Genomic DNA, 18,093 nt, shown 5'->3' on the forward strand with positions numbered 1-18,093 from the left:
CCGGAACTCGCTCTCACTGTTTTCAAATGCGCTGACCTCGTGGCCCCCAGCCCCACTTCGCACAAGGAAAGAGGGAACGGGGCAGCACAGGGAGGGTGAGCCCTGCTCTGGCCCCGTCCCATTCCATTCTCGGCACTTCAGGGGAAGAAGAGAAGCACAAAGACCGGCTTGGGAGAGAGGACACCTCAGCAAACCTAAAGGGGCACACACACACACACACCCGATGGGGACACCCGAAACCGAACGGAGCCGACCGCGAGCGACTTGGCGCTTACATCCTCCTCCTCGCAGTCACTTCGCGGCTGGTACTGGAAGCGGGGCCGGCTGCCTTCCTGTTGCAATGGACGTGGGGTCTTGCCGGCAGAGCCATCCTCCTCGCTGCACTGGGCGCCCAGGAGGTGACTGGCTTCGGGGGGGACGGGGAAGGAGCGGGAGGTGTTGATCTTCCCACTGAAGCGTTGGTATAGCGAAGCCATGAAGTCAATCCGCGGGAAGCGAGGGGGAGGGAGGGAAAGAGAGCCGCTTCTCCCTCTTTCTCTTCTTTTCCCCCTCCTCTCTTCCTTTTTGGCTACAGCATGCTACACGCGGGGAAGGCTCAGTCCCACATCGGTGGTAGAGAGAGTGCGGGCTCCTCCTTGGTGCCCGGAGAGATCGGGGGGATTGGGAGAGCAGGCAGAGGGGGAGCGCCGGGGGGAGAGGAGAGAAATGAATAACAAAACGCAGTCGAGCCGAAACACCACAGGCCACGGGAATGCTGCACCATCCAGTGTTAGGAAAAAGAAAGAAAAGAAAGAAAAAAAAAGAAAGAAAAAAAAAAAAAAAAAAGAGAGAGAGAGACAGAAAACCAAAACACTCCCAGACGTAACCCCAATAATGGCGCCTGAGTGGATCAGCGTTAAATATGCTTTGGGGGTGTGCGTGTGTGTTTGCAAAAGGAGGGGAAAAAAAAAAAAACCCAAGGGAGGGGGGGCTGGCTCAATGGCTGGCTGTCAGTGGCTCCCCGGGCTCGGGTGGCAGAGCAGTCGCCTCCGAGGTCGCATACCAACAGTGTGCAAAGCGAGAGGCAGAGTGACAGCGTGTGTGAGACGAGTGGAAGAGGCTGGGAAGCCTCATTCAAAGCACGTTGTTCGGGGGAGGGAGGGCTCTTCTACAGACAGCTCCTTTTCGGCACCTGCTTTTTTTTCTTCCCTTTTTTTTTAAATTTTCAAAACTTAAGCAGGGGGGGGAGGGGGGGAGGAAGGGAGTGGAGAAGAAAAAAAGAAAAAACACAACAGACACACCTGATGGTGAGGGAAAAGGAAAGGTGGGGAAGGTAAAGGGTGGGGAGGAGGGACCAGCAGCTGGAGGGAGCCGGGAGCACGGAGCCGCTCGCAGGGAAAGGAGCAAGAGAAAGGAGAGCTAAGGCGCCTCGGTGCCCTCCCCTGCCCCGGGTCCGCCCCAAAGCCGTGCCCACAAGTCTCCGCCACCGGTCCATTTCCCTTCGTCTCCTCTTTCTCTTTCTCCTGCCTCTGCACGGTGATTGGGAAAGGGAGGCTGCGAGTTTTTGGACGTTATTATTGCCGCTTTAAAAAAAAAAAAAAAAAATCCGGTAAATCTTATCTCCTACTATTTTTGTATTAATTCATTTATTTTTTGCTGCATTAAAACGTGCTTCAGCGCCCCTCTGTGGATATCTGCCCAAAGTGGCTCCCGGTAGGAGCGGCCGGAGATAAACAAGCGGTCCCGGCACCGGGGGCAGCCGCGCTGGGTTGAACTGCAGTTGGGACCGGGCGGCGGTCCGCCCGCAGCACGCCTCGGCCCCATCGCCATCCCTTTTGCCTCGATCCGTGCACACTCAGGGCGGAGAGCAGCGGCCGCTCATCAACGCTCCCGAAGGAGAAAATGGTCGCGGGCTCGGATGGGCAGCGGGAAGTGGGCTGGAAGTGTCCAGCCGCTCCCCTGTATAGGGACACACGGGGACTATCCTTGTTGCTCCAGCATTAGGCTCCGGGGTTTCCATAGCAACAGATGCTTAGGTTGAAAGGAAAGTGGCAAGTGACAGAGTTGCTGTCCCCTCTTCTTCTCCCACAGCAAAACCTTCCTCTTTGACCTCTGGGTTTGCCAGCGATATTCCCTTCCTCTTCTGGGAAGCACATCTAGCATAAGCTAGATCTTGCCCATTCCCATCCACTGATGTGAACAGTTCACATCAGTGAACTGTTTTGATTATACTTCAGCAAGCAGACTTGATGGGCTAAGATGTTTCTAACACTATCCTTAAAGTTCTAGCTACTAAGAAAATATCGTCTTTGAAATATACAATTTCTTCCATCATCTTAAAATCGAACCACAACCAAGTAGATCCTACGTACAATATTCTGAAGTGTAGCTACCCCCACCCTCCCAATGATTTCAACAACTGTCTGATCAAAAATCTCTTTATATCCAAACAGTTTCATCTGCTGCTTTTTATTCGTGTCTTCAAAGTCAGAGATGAAAAGTCTTAACATTTAGATGAAAAGAGAGCCTTATCTCAGAGAGAGAAAACACAAACAAATGCTCTGTCCCCTTTCCGACGGAACTTGAAAGGAAGAATCATTTTGATCTTCAGAACTGAGATCCTGACATTTAATTAAAAAATGAGATGAACACACAATGCTCTGAAGTTCTAGCTTCTATGTCATAGCAACATGCATCACAACAGAGGTAACTTTCCACTTGGCCCCTTCTTAGTTATGTTTCTGCTGCGAACTAACTACACACTAACACAAATACAGACAGAAATTTCCACTAAACTTTATCTTGAACTGCATTAACAGTGGCTTTTTGACTATTTAAAATTGGTGACAGCTTGGGAAAAAAAAAAAAAAAAAAAAAATTAAAAAAAAATAAAGAAAAGAAAAAAAAAAGGAATAAGAGAAACAAATTAAAAGAAATAATATATTTTTGATTTTAAGGAAAAGTAGGACACGAGGGAATAATCAAAGAAAGCCACAAAAAGGCACTAAAACACCAGGCAGAATAACACCAAAGATTAAATGTCTGAATTAAAAGGTCTCAAAGAAAGCACAGAAAGAAAGGAGAACATTCTGCTCGAACTGTGAAGGATCAGTTTAGCTCCAAATGCACTCTGCTTGTGCTTTTAATTCCTAAGATTCAAGATTTCACATAATCAGGTTTGTCTAGTCATGCACACACATATTGTTCATGTATGTGTATCCACAACTCATGGGAAAATTGTATTAAGGGAACATAAAACTGCAATGTCAAATACTTTAAAAGCTCAGTGAAAAACCACCATCCAAATGATCCTCATCCACCAAAAGCCCTGATCATGCAGCTTTGGGCTGTGATTCATTTGCCCTGAAATAAATAATCACAGCTATTTAAAGGTCTTCCCGATTCCAGCTCTCTTCTCCATGATAGACCACGGACAGCAGAAGCAAAGTCATAGCATGATAAGGTTCCCATTGGGAACTGCATCCCACGTTCCTGTAGCCCTGCTACAGTGAGTGACCCCACACAGAAGGGCTGAGCGAACAGCGAGACACAGAAATATCTTGAATAACCAACTCCCTGCAACAGGATCCGCCAGAACTGGTCTGCCAGAGACATTATCGAAAGCAGGAGGATTAGTCTGAGTCATACGGGACCGGATGATTTCATTAGAGACTCTGGAACCTGCTTGTGCACAAGCTATCTCAGGATGTAGCTCGTCCCCTTTGAGCATGTATTGTGGTATCTGTCCACCTCTTGGGGGAGGACACAGCCTAGCATTCCTGAGTCACAGCTCTGTGCTGGAAGCCCTGTGTTCTGCTTGCAATTCCATGGTTAATTTGCTGTTTACCTGTGCAAAACCTGGAGCCCAGAGTCCTCTACAATGCCATGGTTGTGTGACCAGACATTGTCTTACAGTGTGCGCAGCGGCAAAGCATGGCAGACAGCATGATGCTAAAAAGAAAGCAAACGCAACACAGAAGCACGGAGATAGAATGGTAAACGGCAATGAATTATCACTACATTAATAACTGTGGCTTCCTCACAGCAGAAAGTGAGATTTAAGCACAGAGCAACTTGCATAGTGAAACACGTTTAAAGAGGCGAAGTAGTTCAGAAATGCAAAGCTAAGATCTGAGTCCTTAAACAAGCATCTTACATGTAATAAAATCCTTTCCTTAGCTCCTGCAAACAGATAGAAATCTGTTCCCAAGACAGAAATCAAGGCATTTCAAAACCAACAGTGTTCTCAAGTGCCTCTTAGTTGTATATTTAATTCAGTATCCAGAGTTCTGCAAGGAGGTTTCATTCCTAACTAGTGACATTTCCATCAAAATAAAGTGTGTTAGCTTAAGATATTTTCCTGGCAGTGGCAAAATAACTGTTTTACTGACATTTCTAAAGCGCGCAGATAAAAATGACACTTTGTTTTTCCACCTTGTACAAATAAACAGCATCCCCACATTTGAGCAATGTTATTGAAGCACTTGCAAACACAGGTCAAACCCAGACCCTTCTGCCTTTAAAACTAGACATAAAAGATTTATTTTTGGACAAGACATCTCAGAACAGCACTGGCAAAGAAGCAATCGAGCAGTACATCTCTCGGATATATATTTGTTAAATTATGTCAGAGAATTCAGTGTTTGTGAGCAGTTATTCATGTTCCATTCTTCTGTTTTGACTAAGCGATTTATGTTTGCTTAAACTCTGAACTTGTCATTTAAATAACAGCACATTTGCTGCACAAAGAACTAAGCGTATTTCTGGTTTATATGGCAAGAGAAATGTGAGCAGCTGCTTAACAGAAAATTATTAACAGAAATTAATTTTTCCAATAGCTTAAGTACAGTTTTTATTATTTAAAATATGAGATAATCCTTTTTCAATTAACTTTTAAAGGAATGTTAGAAGGGTCTGATTATCTTTTCATATCTCTCCAGGAAGCTCCAAATTATTATTTGCTCTTGCAATGACCACAGTTATCAGTACAGTTAATAGATATTTACTAACACAAGTGTAACACCCCTCTGAATTTTTTTATAATAGCAACTTTCAGGCACAACAGAAACAACATTTTAACACCTATTACTATTGTTAGCCAAGATAAACACTTCCAACTCCTGAATCTCTACTGGCCTCGGGCTTATGCCATCTATACATCTGTTGTCTGTTGTCATCTAAAGCCAGACACAAACCAAACCAGAACAGAAAGTCTCTTTGCTGTGACAAAATGCATCAATACAGCAGTCCCTGAGGATACACTTGATCGCTCATTTTGATCTAATGCTTGTGCTGGGGGAAGCATATAATTTTGTCAAGATAAGTGACAGTAGGGCTGCTGAAGACTGAGGGACATTATATACTGTGGAATTAGTATGCTGACTTAGTATGCTTACTTGCTTATATCGTTATTTGTGCCAGTAGCCTCTTGAAGTGAATTCTGTAGAAATGCAGCATTGGACAGCAAGTGAACCTGAGACATAAAAATGTGAACTTCTCCGGCATCACAGAGATTATTCTAAAAATTAATCCTCCTGTCCTTACAATTATAAGAAAGCAAAACAAAACAACCTAAAAACAAAAACAAAAAAAGCAACCCACCACCACCAACAACAACCCAACACCTAAACAAACACACAAAGCAGTTTGCCAGAGCAGAAAAAGGTAAGTGCTGGAAAAGCTTGTTTTCTGGGCATTTTGAGAATAACTCAGAGAGTAGATGAAGGCTCCTTCTGAGACAAGAAAACATTGATACTCAAGCACTGGGAATAACAGGCAAGATGGCTTAAAGGATACAAGGTTTTGGGAAGAAAACAGAGTAGAACAGGAAGAAAAGGCTGGTCAGGTGAAGAGACGGATCCAGGGTGAGCAGTGAAGAAAGAAAAGTGGAAGTACCAAGAAAAGGCATGAACACAGTAACATACCGAGGGGGATGAGAGAGAAAGGAGAGGATGACCACTGGAGTCGAAGAATAAGAGAAGAAATGGACCACAGCTGGCAGAGTTGCAAAGCACCAAGACATCTGGAAAACTGAGATACGGGCTGCAGTGCTACAAGGTTAACTGGAGCCATGTAATGAGAGGATTTTCAGAAGGGTTACCCTCTCAAGAGGATGCTTCCAACACCTGGAGGATGAACATTCTGCTCTACAGCCAGAAGAGAGGTGATCTGATCCATCAGAATTCTTACTGCTCGCCTAGGCCTCACTGAATGAAACCAAGAACACACAGTTGAATATCAGCAAGTTCTTCCTGGTGGTGTGAGCATGACTGTTCCCAAAGGAAATGGGTGAAAGTCCTAATGCTGAGAACATTTATAAATAGCCTGTACAAGGCATTAGAAAATGTGCTGTAAGGAATTATCCTGCCAGTTGGCAAAAGGATAGACCATATGACTGAACAGGTCTCTCGCATCCCTAGTTTTTATGATTTTGCAGGTGGTGCAGGGAAAGAAAAGGAAGAAAAAGAGATACAGAAGGGAGTGCTCAGGAACAACAGTTACGCTTTGCTGGCAGCAGGCATGAACAAGTAAAAGGTTCAGATGCACACATTTGAACAGCTGTACCGCACAGTGAGGTCTTGGCCCATCACTAGACCTAATACTGCAACAAACATAAAGAGTAATTTGCACTGAAGACTTTCTTTTCTTAATGAATATTCTGTCTGTTGAAGCTTTGTCTGAGAAAAATTAGGATGAGATCCCAATTCCATGTCTTCAAGACAAGCCAGGAAGTTAAGCACTAAAGTTACAGATAAATACATTTTCCTTTGGGTGACAAGAGCTGTTGGCAGCCAGGCAAGACTCAGCTAATGTTGCTGCACTGGTCACCATACACATTCTTCTCTGCTTTGCAACATGCCAGTATTTGATGTTTGAATCAGATATGCCATGACAACAACCAGCTTGCTTGATTAATACTGTCTCTCAAAGAGGCTATCAGTAAGAAAAGGAAATAAATTCAGTGTTAGAAAGGCAAAGAAGGCTGTTGAAAGCCTATCAAAATAACAACCATTTTGCACAAGTATCCTCTGGCCCTTCAATCAGCTACTTCATATGGACTCTATATTGAGACAAGAGATAATGCTCAGCTACACATGTGAGGGAGATACACAAGTTTCCTGCTCCACCTTATATCCATGTACTGCATCCTCAATTGCTCACGTTGAGAGGAGCTGACAACATTCCTCTCTAATTCAGCACTATAAAAAGGAGTAGCAGACAGATACAGAATTTCTTTACCTTGGAGGAATTCTGTATTTCCACTTGAGCATTCAAAATCACAGAGGAACAGAAGAGATTTAACCAGTCAGCATTTCAAATACATGCCAGGACTTCTAAAGGAACAGACAAGACAAAAAGGTTTCATTTAAGGACCTCCTCTTTACAATATAGAGATTTCCTTTAAGCAGAACTGTTACTCTTCGGACTAGCTGTCACTAAATTGACTGCTTTCTGGCTGGTTAGAAAAGAACAAGAACACAGACTGAATAAAAGCCCCGGGGGATGTAATGACACAATTTTAGATTTTAGACTCTCGGAGCTAAAGGAAAGAACCCAGAGAGAAATATGAATACACAGAGAAGCAAGCATATGGAGAGAGATGGACATCTCAGGCTAGCTACCACCAGGATAACAAAATATTCTTCCAATCCTATGCTTGATAGGCCAGGGTGAAAACATAAAGTTTCTTCTTCTAGTGTGACACAAAGTCACAGGTTGAAATATTCTCCATTTACAGTGTTGTACAAAGAGCACTGAAAACTCCATTCTGTGAGCATGTTGGGTGGTTTCTGGGAATAAATTCTGGATTGCACATCTTGAAATCTTCAGTTAAATTCAGTGCAGTTCCTATTTCCCTTCGGAATTGCATTCAGGGAAGAGCTTGTGTTCTCAGGGCAGTTTTCAGTGTACACAACTGCCTCCATAGGTATTTCATGATGTATTTGGACTGAACAGGAAAGCATCTAACGAGCCTGAGTCATCTGAAGCTAAATGGTCTGTAAGCAGGGACTTTATGGAACACTGTTTTGGATTTGCTGTTTAACATCCCTTGAAACCACCTTAAAAATAAATAATTCCTTTTCAAATTTCACTCTAATTTATATTGGTTGATGCTTGTGATACTTCACTATTTGTATGTTCTTTCCTACCCATTCGTCTTCATAAACTGATTAGGACAAAAACGTTACTAGTTCATTTATGTTTTTCTAATTGAAAATATTCCAGTCATCCAATTCATCTGTCTGTCACTGTGATGCAGTGCCTAAAACAACTGAGGCTCTCTCGAAGGTTTAGTAATGCTTTATGTCAACTGCCATTAGGTAACAGAAAATATAAAGGATTATCAATAGCTGTCCAAACACTGTATTCAGTTTTCAAGAGGTGGGTGGCACAATGACAAGAGTGGAATACTAACAGGACGTGAATAAAATACATTCTTGCTGATTTAACACAGGTTTATGTTGTGTAGTATCAACAGACAAGATAGTACCCAAAGAGAGATTTTCATTTTAGACACCTTTTGGGATGCGCTTTAATTTAACTCATCAACATATGTGCTTCCCACTAATCTTACCACAGCTTTCAAAGTATGTCAAACAGACACTGAGGTCAGCTTTGCAAAGGTATTTATTAACTCGAGGTACTGGAATACAATGGAATTACTGAAATCAGATAAATGATGGCGTAATCAATACAAGCCACTGCTTTGGACAATTCCAGTGGACATTCACATTCATCTTCATATATTTTCTGCATGCAGCTAAATTTAGGGGCATTTGATTGTTAGTTGTTAGTAAAGCCAGTGTAGATATTATTAGCTTGCTAAGTAATACTAGAAACAAGTAAACCCTTGAATCATGGCATGTGTGCTTTTAGTATTTCCTAACTTAGACATGGATCGATACATATATTTATTTGCATGTGCCAAGGAATCATAAAAGAATGCCAAGTGCACCAAATTAAAGCAGGTATGGTGTTCAATAATTTTACTGCAATGACAAAAGCCATTCAGTACTCTGCTAATTGAGAAAATACAGACTGCTTCATAATGATCTGAGCATAACTGTGGCAAAGGCAATCCTGTAAAATTTTGACTGCAACTGATATTTTCAGAAGTCTGAAAGAAGTCTGATTTGCTTTTCAATTAAAAAAAAAAATCTAAAATGCTCTTCAAGTTATGCAAGAATACAGCAGCATTCAGAGCCTCTTGTTCCTCTCCACAAAGCAGACAAGCAGCAACAAGGCAGCTAAAAATGTCGCATCAGAGCTCCATAAAACAACCTTTGAGCCCACCACAATTTCTGCAGCGATGACATCAACAAGACTTCAGCAACACAGCACTGCAATCTTTAAGTGCACCAGAACTGAAAGCAATCGTTGAACAGAAAAAAGAAAAAAAAAAAAAAAAAAGAAAAGAAAAGAAAAGAAAAAAGAAAAAAAAAGAAGCCACTGTGACTTAAGGCAGTAACAACTTCTGTTGGAAGTCCACTTGTTTGGTACACCTACAGGAACCTCCATCAGCAACATGCAGACAGAAACACCAGCATCATTCATTTGCCATTTAAGGTTCTTGATAATAATAGAACGGTTGGACGAGTTCAACCATCATGAAATTCTTCCTCATCAGCGCCTATTCAATGATCTCAAATAAATAACCACACTAAAACCTCCTTCAATTTCATGAGACTGGGCAAAGCTTACCAATCTTCTGTGTGAGTTGTTTATTCTAGCCATAATTCACCAACCTGAACACATCTTTGCTCATCTAGTAACTCAGTAAAACAGAATTCACTATTGATTCTGAGGATAATTAACTCCTTGAAAATATCCTTTACTGAGAAAAGAGAGCTTCCATCCAAAGGAACAAATTCTTACACTGGTATTTGGTATTTTTGGAAGCGGATGACACCTCCAAACAATTAGTGTGGCCTACTTGTGTCATCTGCACACATACAAGACCATCAGCACAGAGCACAAGTTGCAGCACATGATGACAAAGGCAGGCAACAACTTGTCAGAGGTGGAAACATTTGGTGGAAAACAGAAATGATGTATCCAGAAAGTGGGACAGTCACCCCAAAGAAGGCCAAAACTGGGCTGGAATATGCAACGTCATATTGTACATATAAAAATTTAAATGAGCTGGGATTTTACTGTCAAAGGCATCTTCTTCACCTTGAAAAACTCAGTGTTTTGTGTTAAAAATGAAAGAAAATATACAGAAGGAGCTCAAATCTTTGCAATTTGCTGGTCTTTTAAGCCCAAAATAGTGTTACTTTCAGAACACTCATCAAGACCTATTTCTAAATAAACGACCAACAATTTCATCCTTGGCCTGCTTTTCCCAGGAAGCTGTAGAGAAGCAACGCTTTTTCTGTAATGCACCTGTGCCTAGAGTTTACTGTACAGAGCCAAGAAGCATTCTAATGGCCGACTCCACTGGGATTCTTGCTCCAAGCCCCAGCTCCCCATAGAATCAGAGTCATTAAGGTTGGAAAGACCAATAAGATCATCTAGTCAACCTATATTTGTGACTGCTCTGGAACACATCCCTCACTGTGACTAGCTATTGTTTTCTTGAGCCCCAACAGGGACAGGACCACGTCACCTCCCTGGGCAGCCTGTTCCAAATGCATTACCACTATTTCTGACAATAAATCTTCTGTAATATGCAACCATGTGCCACAAGCACTTTGAGACAGGCAATTCCCTAGCCAGGCCACCTAGTTTAACAGGCATGAGAAGCCACATGTTCTTCCACCTCACAAGCCTCACATGTGCCCCCAAATATTTTAAAGTAGGTTTGTGGGTCAGTTGCAATGCAGGCTGCCAATACATCCCAGCTCAGAGCTGCAACCACAGTGAGAAAGGTCTGATGGCACTTCTCCACTTATTTTAGGAGCAGCCTAAGGCAAGTTTACAAAGCAATCTCTCATATGCTCTTCTATAACTGTTACTGGTAGTGCCTTTTATATATATATATAATCCTTATATCTTCACAGTGTGACTTCTAAATTGACAGTGGGCTTTTAAGATGAGATCACAGCCATTATTGCAAATATGCTCCATCATGCATTATTTTTGTCTATTATCTACTTTAGATTAGAAATAGACATCATCTTTTTATATCCCTTTGGAGACTCACTGCTCTCAGACCCTGCCCTCTGCTGTTGTTTGACTTGTTTCTCATGTGAACACAATGCAGTCTGTTGCGTGCAAGACAGCCCAGATGGTACACTTCAAATGATGTGAATCTTCTATGGGAAGAGAGAGTGAAGAGGAAAAGAATGAAGTGAGGAAAGAACAGAGCATAACATACCAGTGATTTCTACTTCCAATATCAAGTATCTCAGAGAGAGGGTAAAAAGAGAAATAACCATTTTACTTAAAAATTAAATTACATTTTTCTTAATAATACGATGAGAATGTAATTTAAAAAATAAAAGCCTGGGTCACTTTCAACTCCCTAAAAATAAAACTGTTTTGTTTACAGTAGTTGTCAAGCGTGCTGTCTGAGTTTGATGCAGAAAACACACCAGTCCTGGTGGAAACTGCAGTGGTAAATAAGGAGCTGTGCCATCCTGCTAAGCCACAGCATTAGCAGAGACTGCACAAAGCAGCTCTGGGGCAGAGGGAGCACTCCCACCACCACCTGTCTGTGCCCTCTGCCCTGCACACACCATTACAAGTGACATGAGAGCAAGCATCTTGATATCTGTTTTCACTTAAGGCCCTTAAAGTGGAGACAACATCCATTAGGCCTACAGTAAACTTCTGAAATAAAACTCCTTGTTGGTGTTTTACCTTTGAGGACCAGTGGAGTTAAATGATTTGCTCATGCAAGTCTATACCAGGGGCACGAGAGTGCACAGACTTCATGCTACAGCCATTTATTGTATGAGGTAATGGTTCTCTTTTCTCTGAGCACTAAGAAATCTAAGAAATTAAAAGAAGCATCAGGAGAGAGATGCTGATTGCTAATTGTGGAAGCAATGGGCCCCAAACCTGTGCCATTCATCTGGTCCAGCACTGTGCCTGCTTAAAATACATAGCTAATGGAAAAAAGAAGAAAAAAAAAAACCTGGAATAATAGAAATTCAGAACAAAGCTAGTAAAACTTGACTGAGAGAGAGCATGCCTCCTCAGTCATTACAACAGATGTCACTGTTGATGAGGAGTGCTCAAGTAATTCGTGTGGTTCGCAATGCTGATGCCTCTTAAAACACACGCAACTGCAGCCCTGAGAAAAAGCCCCAGCATGCTGGTTCCTCCTTCTGTAGGGCACTCAACATTATTTATTCCAGCACAACTAACAGAAAAGCCAGAGCTACTGCAGGTAAGGCGAATGCTTTATGCCCTACACAAAATCATCTGACAATCCAAGGAAAACTTTCCTGAGCCCCCTGCACAGTTTCCAGTGTCATTAATTGGATTCAGTAGGAGCTTTACCTGAAAAAGGAGTGCAGGCTGTGATAATACCAGGTCGGGTCAGCCCAAAACATTAAAATGAATCATAACCCAGAAATAAAGCATTAGGAAAAAAAATCGTAAATACAGATCAGCATCGCCACTTGAGGGTGCTGCAGTAGTTCTTAAATATTAACTCAAGGATGTGCTACCGGGCAGGTGCTGTGCACTGAGTTACACAACAATCATCCACTTAATTACTTCCATGCAGGCACTTAGAAAATGCAGAGCTAAATTCACACAAAACGCAGGGTGTGGAACAGGAGATCTCACTCTAAAATTGAAGTTTAAAGTCCTAAAAGTTTCCTGGCTAAACTAAAGTGATAGAGTTATCCTTAAAGAGAGTTGGAAAAAGCAAATTTAAGCAGAACAAGAGAACCTTCAATTACACAAGCACATGCTTTTCTAACTTCAAAAAAAATTCATTATGAATACGAATTCTCAGCTCTGTACACACATTTTCCTTTAATGTAGCAGAAGAGAATGTTTTCCAATGCATACCAATTGATTTTGCTATAAACCATTACAGGATTATAGACTTTTTGAATAGTCTTCACTACAGGAAACGTACAGAACTAGTCTCTGTGGGAAATATATTGAATAGCCAGTAAAACACAAAGGGATACCAAAATACAATAGATAATGACTCAAAAAAAGCCACAGCAATCTAAAATGGAGAGTCTGAGTCAAACATTACTTAGGAGTCCTCCTGTTTTTTATTACTGTCCTTTTATCAGAAGAGCCATTTGCTCATGAGGATTTACAAACATGGGGGAAAAAAGAAGAGATAATAATGAAGTTAAAAGAGACTTATGAAATCCCTCTATTGGTGAAATATTTGTGAAATATGAAAGCACAGAGTCTGCACATAAAATGTGCTCTGGTTTGGAAAGCACATCCCTTCATCTGAGCCTTATTAGACACTGTAGAGAGCTGGTCAGGAACTATTTGATGATACCCTTGGAAAATGCTGAACAATTGAAGTTAAAACTGCTGCTGGAAAAAGGGCTGATTCAAAACAAAATTCCTAGTTCAAAAACATTCACAGAGGGGGATTTATTACTTAGGGTTAGAAGATATAAGTGCAGAATTTCAAATGGAAAATAATACTGATTCATTTCTAGAAATGACTTTGAAATGCCAATGAATATGCCAATGATAGCAAAATAAAGAAGCTAAAATAAATAACAAAAAACTGTTTCACTTGACACAAACTGATTTTATTGTGTCTTGCAGACATTCCCAAGATTGATTACCTATCCCAACTGCAGTAGCAAAGTTCCTGAAGTCTTGAAACCCGAGTCCCATTCAGGTCTAATCTCTCCATAGGGTATCAGCTAGAATGTGTTTGGATGAAAAGAAAATGATGGCTACCTGCATCTTGGTCTAGAAATCAAAGTGTTGCAATCAGCGAAAAGAGTAAGAATGACTTGGTGCAGGAGTGAACCAGGACCAGGAAAGTACTAGGAATAGCACTACAGAATGAGAGCTACAGCCTCAGTCTTCTTCCATGTATTCTCCTTTGGTTACTGTTCAACAAGTCAATTCCCTCTGCCCCCTTGATCCAAAGCATGCCACTCCCAGAGCAGTACCCAAATAGATAAGGAATGGTCTCCATTTCAAAAGAGGATTGCTCTACTCTCAATTAACATCTTTACCCACTGCATCCTCAGTACCTCATGCCTTGCTTTCACAGCAAAGGAAAACAAAGCAACAAAATGCAGGAGAATGCATCATGGAGAGGTATGCAAGAGCCAGAAATTCATTTTGCAAACGATGTGCTTCACTACACGCTTCCTTGGCCTTAGCCTGCTAATACACTGGAGTATTTTGGCCCCTGTATTGTAGCAGTCAGCGTCAAGAAAAAAAAAAAGAGAGAGAGAAAGATTGAGAGAAAGCTACTGCAGAATCTTTACAGGAACAGCAACAAACCCTAAACTTATGTAGCAAAACATTGTTTTACTAGGGCATCTAAAATTAGAGCCAATATGTCAATATTCCCCTTCTTTATTGTGTTAGAAATAGGCAGACAGTCTTGACTTTAAATGTGTTTTTTTTGTATAGCCTATTCATTCCTACAATGTATTGTTCAACTAGCTATTTTTAAATTTTCAGTACTTTGCAGACAGTGCCCTGATTATTCCTCTGGGAAGGGTAACCTTTTAAATATCTCCATAAACGCCTTTACCCATAATTAACATTAGCACAAGACTTACCTACTTGCCTATAGCAAGGTCATAAACGTCAGCTAAACTTCTCCAATGAATAAATACATGAGTAAATATATATATACATACAAACACACATGTATTATTTTTTTTTCTTTTTTTTTTTCCCCCTCCAAGTTAGAGAACTGCTGTGAGGACTTTTATAAAGGCAAAAATAGCAGAAGGTAGAATACCATCTTGGCCTCATTTAAAGCAAGAGTTGATCTCACACTGGTTTATACAGAGCTCCAGCCTGGCCTAAACACATTAGAAGAATCAGCAACCAGGTCACAGGGAAGTGATTTGGCTGTTGGTTGTGCAGACTCTTGATTACAGACTCTCATCTACACAATGAATGAAATTATGCTGTCGGCCAAGTGACGTATTTGGCTCCTATAAACTTCAATCTGACCAGGATTAAATTTTGGACAAGCTACTTTGATTCTGTTTAAGTTACCCAGGGAGTATGCAGACCAATCTCCATCTTAGGGGGCTGTGAAGATTAATGGTAGGAAGGCACCCAGATGCCAAGGACAGACATTCGTCCCGGTTACGTCTACATGTGAAAAATGATCAGTCTTCTGCACTGCAGAAGATGGTCTCAGTTACTTTAAGATACACATTCAAGATATAGAGTTGTGAAATCAAAAACCAGAAGAGTTGAAACTATTAACAACTAACAAGTGACATAAACATATTTCAGTGGGAAAAGGTCAGCATTAGAAGTGTGAGAAATTCTTTTACATTAGAATAGCTAATATCATTTTCTCGTAAGTCATGCGTTTCCACAACTCCATTCTTTCTTTCAGTCATCTTATTTAGCAAGGATTTATGTCTTGATGGAAATAGCACTACAGAAAAGGCACATTTATTATGTCTGCCACTGCAGAATCTTTTCTATTAGATAAGTGTTAGAAGCACTTAATTTTTTTCAATAAATAATCTTATTATTTATTGCACACTCAAATCTTATGTTTCAATCAGTTCCATTATACTCTAACTTGCTTGATAACTTTTCTAATTTTCCTTCTGTAAATAACTGGTAGCACAGCAGATGCCTGGAAGCACTCATGACAAATAATGAATGCCTGACACGTATTAAACCAACGTGGTTTTCTATGTACAAATGCTTTTCTAACATTCAAACCTTCATGTTGAAATATTCCATTCCAAAGAGTACGTGATTGCTTTGTGTCAATGTACACAGGAGAGTCTGACAGCTGTGTAAACACTAAATTATGGCCTCCTGCAGCACACCCCAAACTTCTCCACAGAAGGATAGCAAATGTCCCAAAGCACCTACACTCTTTACAGACTACAGCATTTTCTGCATGGATCTACTCTATTTCTGTGCATCTTGTATAACAAGGGGACAACAAAGTGACTGTGCTATTTCTGCTCCATATTCTCCCTCCATGGCTCCACTAGAAGAGCAGGAATGCAACTCCTGTTGAGCTAATTAGCACAGGCAATTAGTAAGAGATTGTTAATGTCTCACCAAAACAGAAATAGAAAAAGATAAATAATTCCTCCCTTAAGATCTAAACCAGAAGAATAATTAACAGCTGGAGGGGAGGGGAAGCAAGAAGCCAGAAGGCACACATGACAGAACTGCAGTAAGCTACCCAGCTTTCGCAGGAAAACGTGTGTTTGTACACAATGCTCTTTACTCAAGCGTGTGTTCTACATCAACAAAGTCCTCTGCTCAATACTTTCCTGTTTCTAGGTTTACTGGAGAGTTGAGAAAGCATGGAATGATTTGCACCCATTTCTTAAAATCACCCTACCAAGTCAGTGAGAATCTTTCTGTCGGCAGCACTGAGTAAAGAGGAGTTGTGCAAGAAAGGGTAATTTATGAAGACCAGAATGGAAATAATGCACGTGCTGTGACTATTTATTTATTTAGATTTAAAATGATTAACAAATTTGCCTCTCTGTGGCTCTCAATGCCCTAACATCATTAAATACTCAACACAATTTCAACAGATTTCAAGTAATCTGTTTCATAGAAACCCAGTCAGCCAGCCACTTGCTTCAGTGCAGGAGGAAGAAAAACTTAAGTCAGGTTCTTTAAATACAGGCTATTTCAGATCTGTGATTAGGAAGATACTGCAGATTCTTGGAGAAGAGACTGCTAATTGACTTCACTTTTAATTGGCACACAGGTCAGGTTTTCTGCTTATCTTAGCTCACTGTTTCAAGCGTGATCCTTGCACTGAACCAACTCCAGGCAGACAGATCACAACTGGCATCCTTTGTACCACCCAGTGGAGTTCCTGGGCTGGCCGTGCCAAACAAATGATTCCCTCTGAAACAACTGGAACACCAACATTGTCCAAAGGGGACTAGATATAATACCTCCCTTCCAAAGCACAGGTAACACCTCCGCTGGTTCATCTGTCTGCTTCCTCACTGTACTCTCATGTTCTCTGCATTGCCACAGATAAAACCCAGCCAGCTCACTTTTACCCACACCCAGATTTGAGTGCAGAGAGAAGCTGACTAGCAACACTCTGGATTCACTTTGAAAATGACTGCAAGTGTGTCAGTGCTTATCTACATGTACTTATGCACACATTCATAAAACACTGGCATGACATGGCTGGAATTTAAGTGCAGACAGGAGAAACACAAGGCTTCTGCCTGTGACAGTCCAAAAGCTGGAAGTCAGGCTTGATGCAAAATTCATTCATAACAAAGGCAATCTTTGCACAGTTCTAAAGGATACTTAGACACCAGCTAGTGAAAGTAGGACATTCTTGCAAAACTAGAAAATTAACCCCAGGCAGGTACTTGCTACAGAAGTGGAACGTTTACGAGACACTATGTTCATTTCTGGAATTATTTACACCAGAAACATGATTTCTCAAATATATTTGTACAGAAAGAATAAGCACACCAAGCTGCTTAAATGAGTATTTCACTCTCCTGATGCACTCCGAATTTTACCCATGACACGCTTGCCTGTACATGTCTGTCATGACTGGCACAAATGGGTATCAGATATTTCAAAGCTTCACCAGTCATTTCATTAGCATACCACACTACAGTAAAATATATGGCATATTACAGCTACAAAATACATTTTAATCTTTCAGAAACCTGCTTCTTGATGACCTATAAAAGAGAGGCTCAGAATACTATTTCATTGCTCAGCTTCCCTGCCCTTATACATGCAAGCTGAGAAATGAGTCTGAATGAACTGACCATCTGCAGTAGGCAAATTTCTTCTGCCTATTTGAAAAGCAAATATGCACCTAAAAAGCAATAGGCTATGATATATGCCAAAAGAGCAGAAGGATCCTGAAGCTAGGTGGCCTACTGATATATCAATGAATTAAACATGATCAGTGCTGCAAGCTTGTACTAAGGGGCACTGTTCTGTCCCAGCTGGAATTACACTGCTTTCCCTTTAGGAAAGCAATGCAGAATAGTAATG

The 18,093-nt window shown here is 41.2% G+C and overlaps 1 protein-coding gene across 1 annotated transcript in view; it reads right to left on the minus strand.

The window, feature by feature from the left end:
• The window catches only part of DPP6 (dipeptidyl peptidase like 6), a 363,334-nt gene extending 362,858 nt beyond the window's left edge, over positions 1–476 (minus strand). Inside the window, exon 1 of the mRNA XM_042816965.1 lies at positions 276–476. Within this exon, the coding sequence (XP_042672899.1) occupies positions 276–476 (201 nt within the window). The remainder of the gene's footprint in view (positions 1–275) is intronic.
• Between the last annotated feature and the right edge of the window lie 17,617 nt (positions 477–18,093).

This window comes from Centrocercus urophasianus, unplaced genomic scaffold, assembly GCF_019232065.1.
Source record: "Centrocercus urophasianus isolate 14NV4802_14NV808 unplaced genomic scaffold, USGS_Curo_1.0 seq_16, whole genome shotgun sequence".
In the NCBI taxonomy this organism is placed as follows: domain Eukaryota; kingdom Metazoa; phylum Chordata; class Aves; order Galliformes; family Phasianidae; genus Centrocercus; species Centrocercus urophasianus.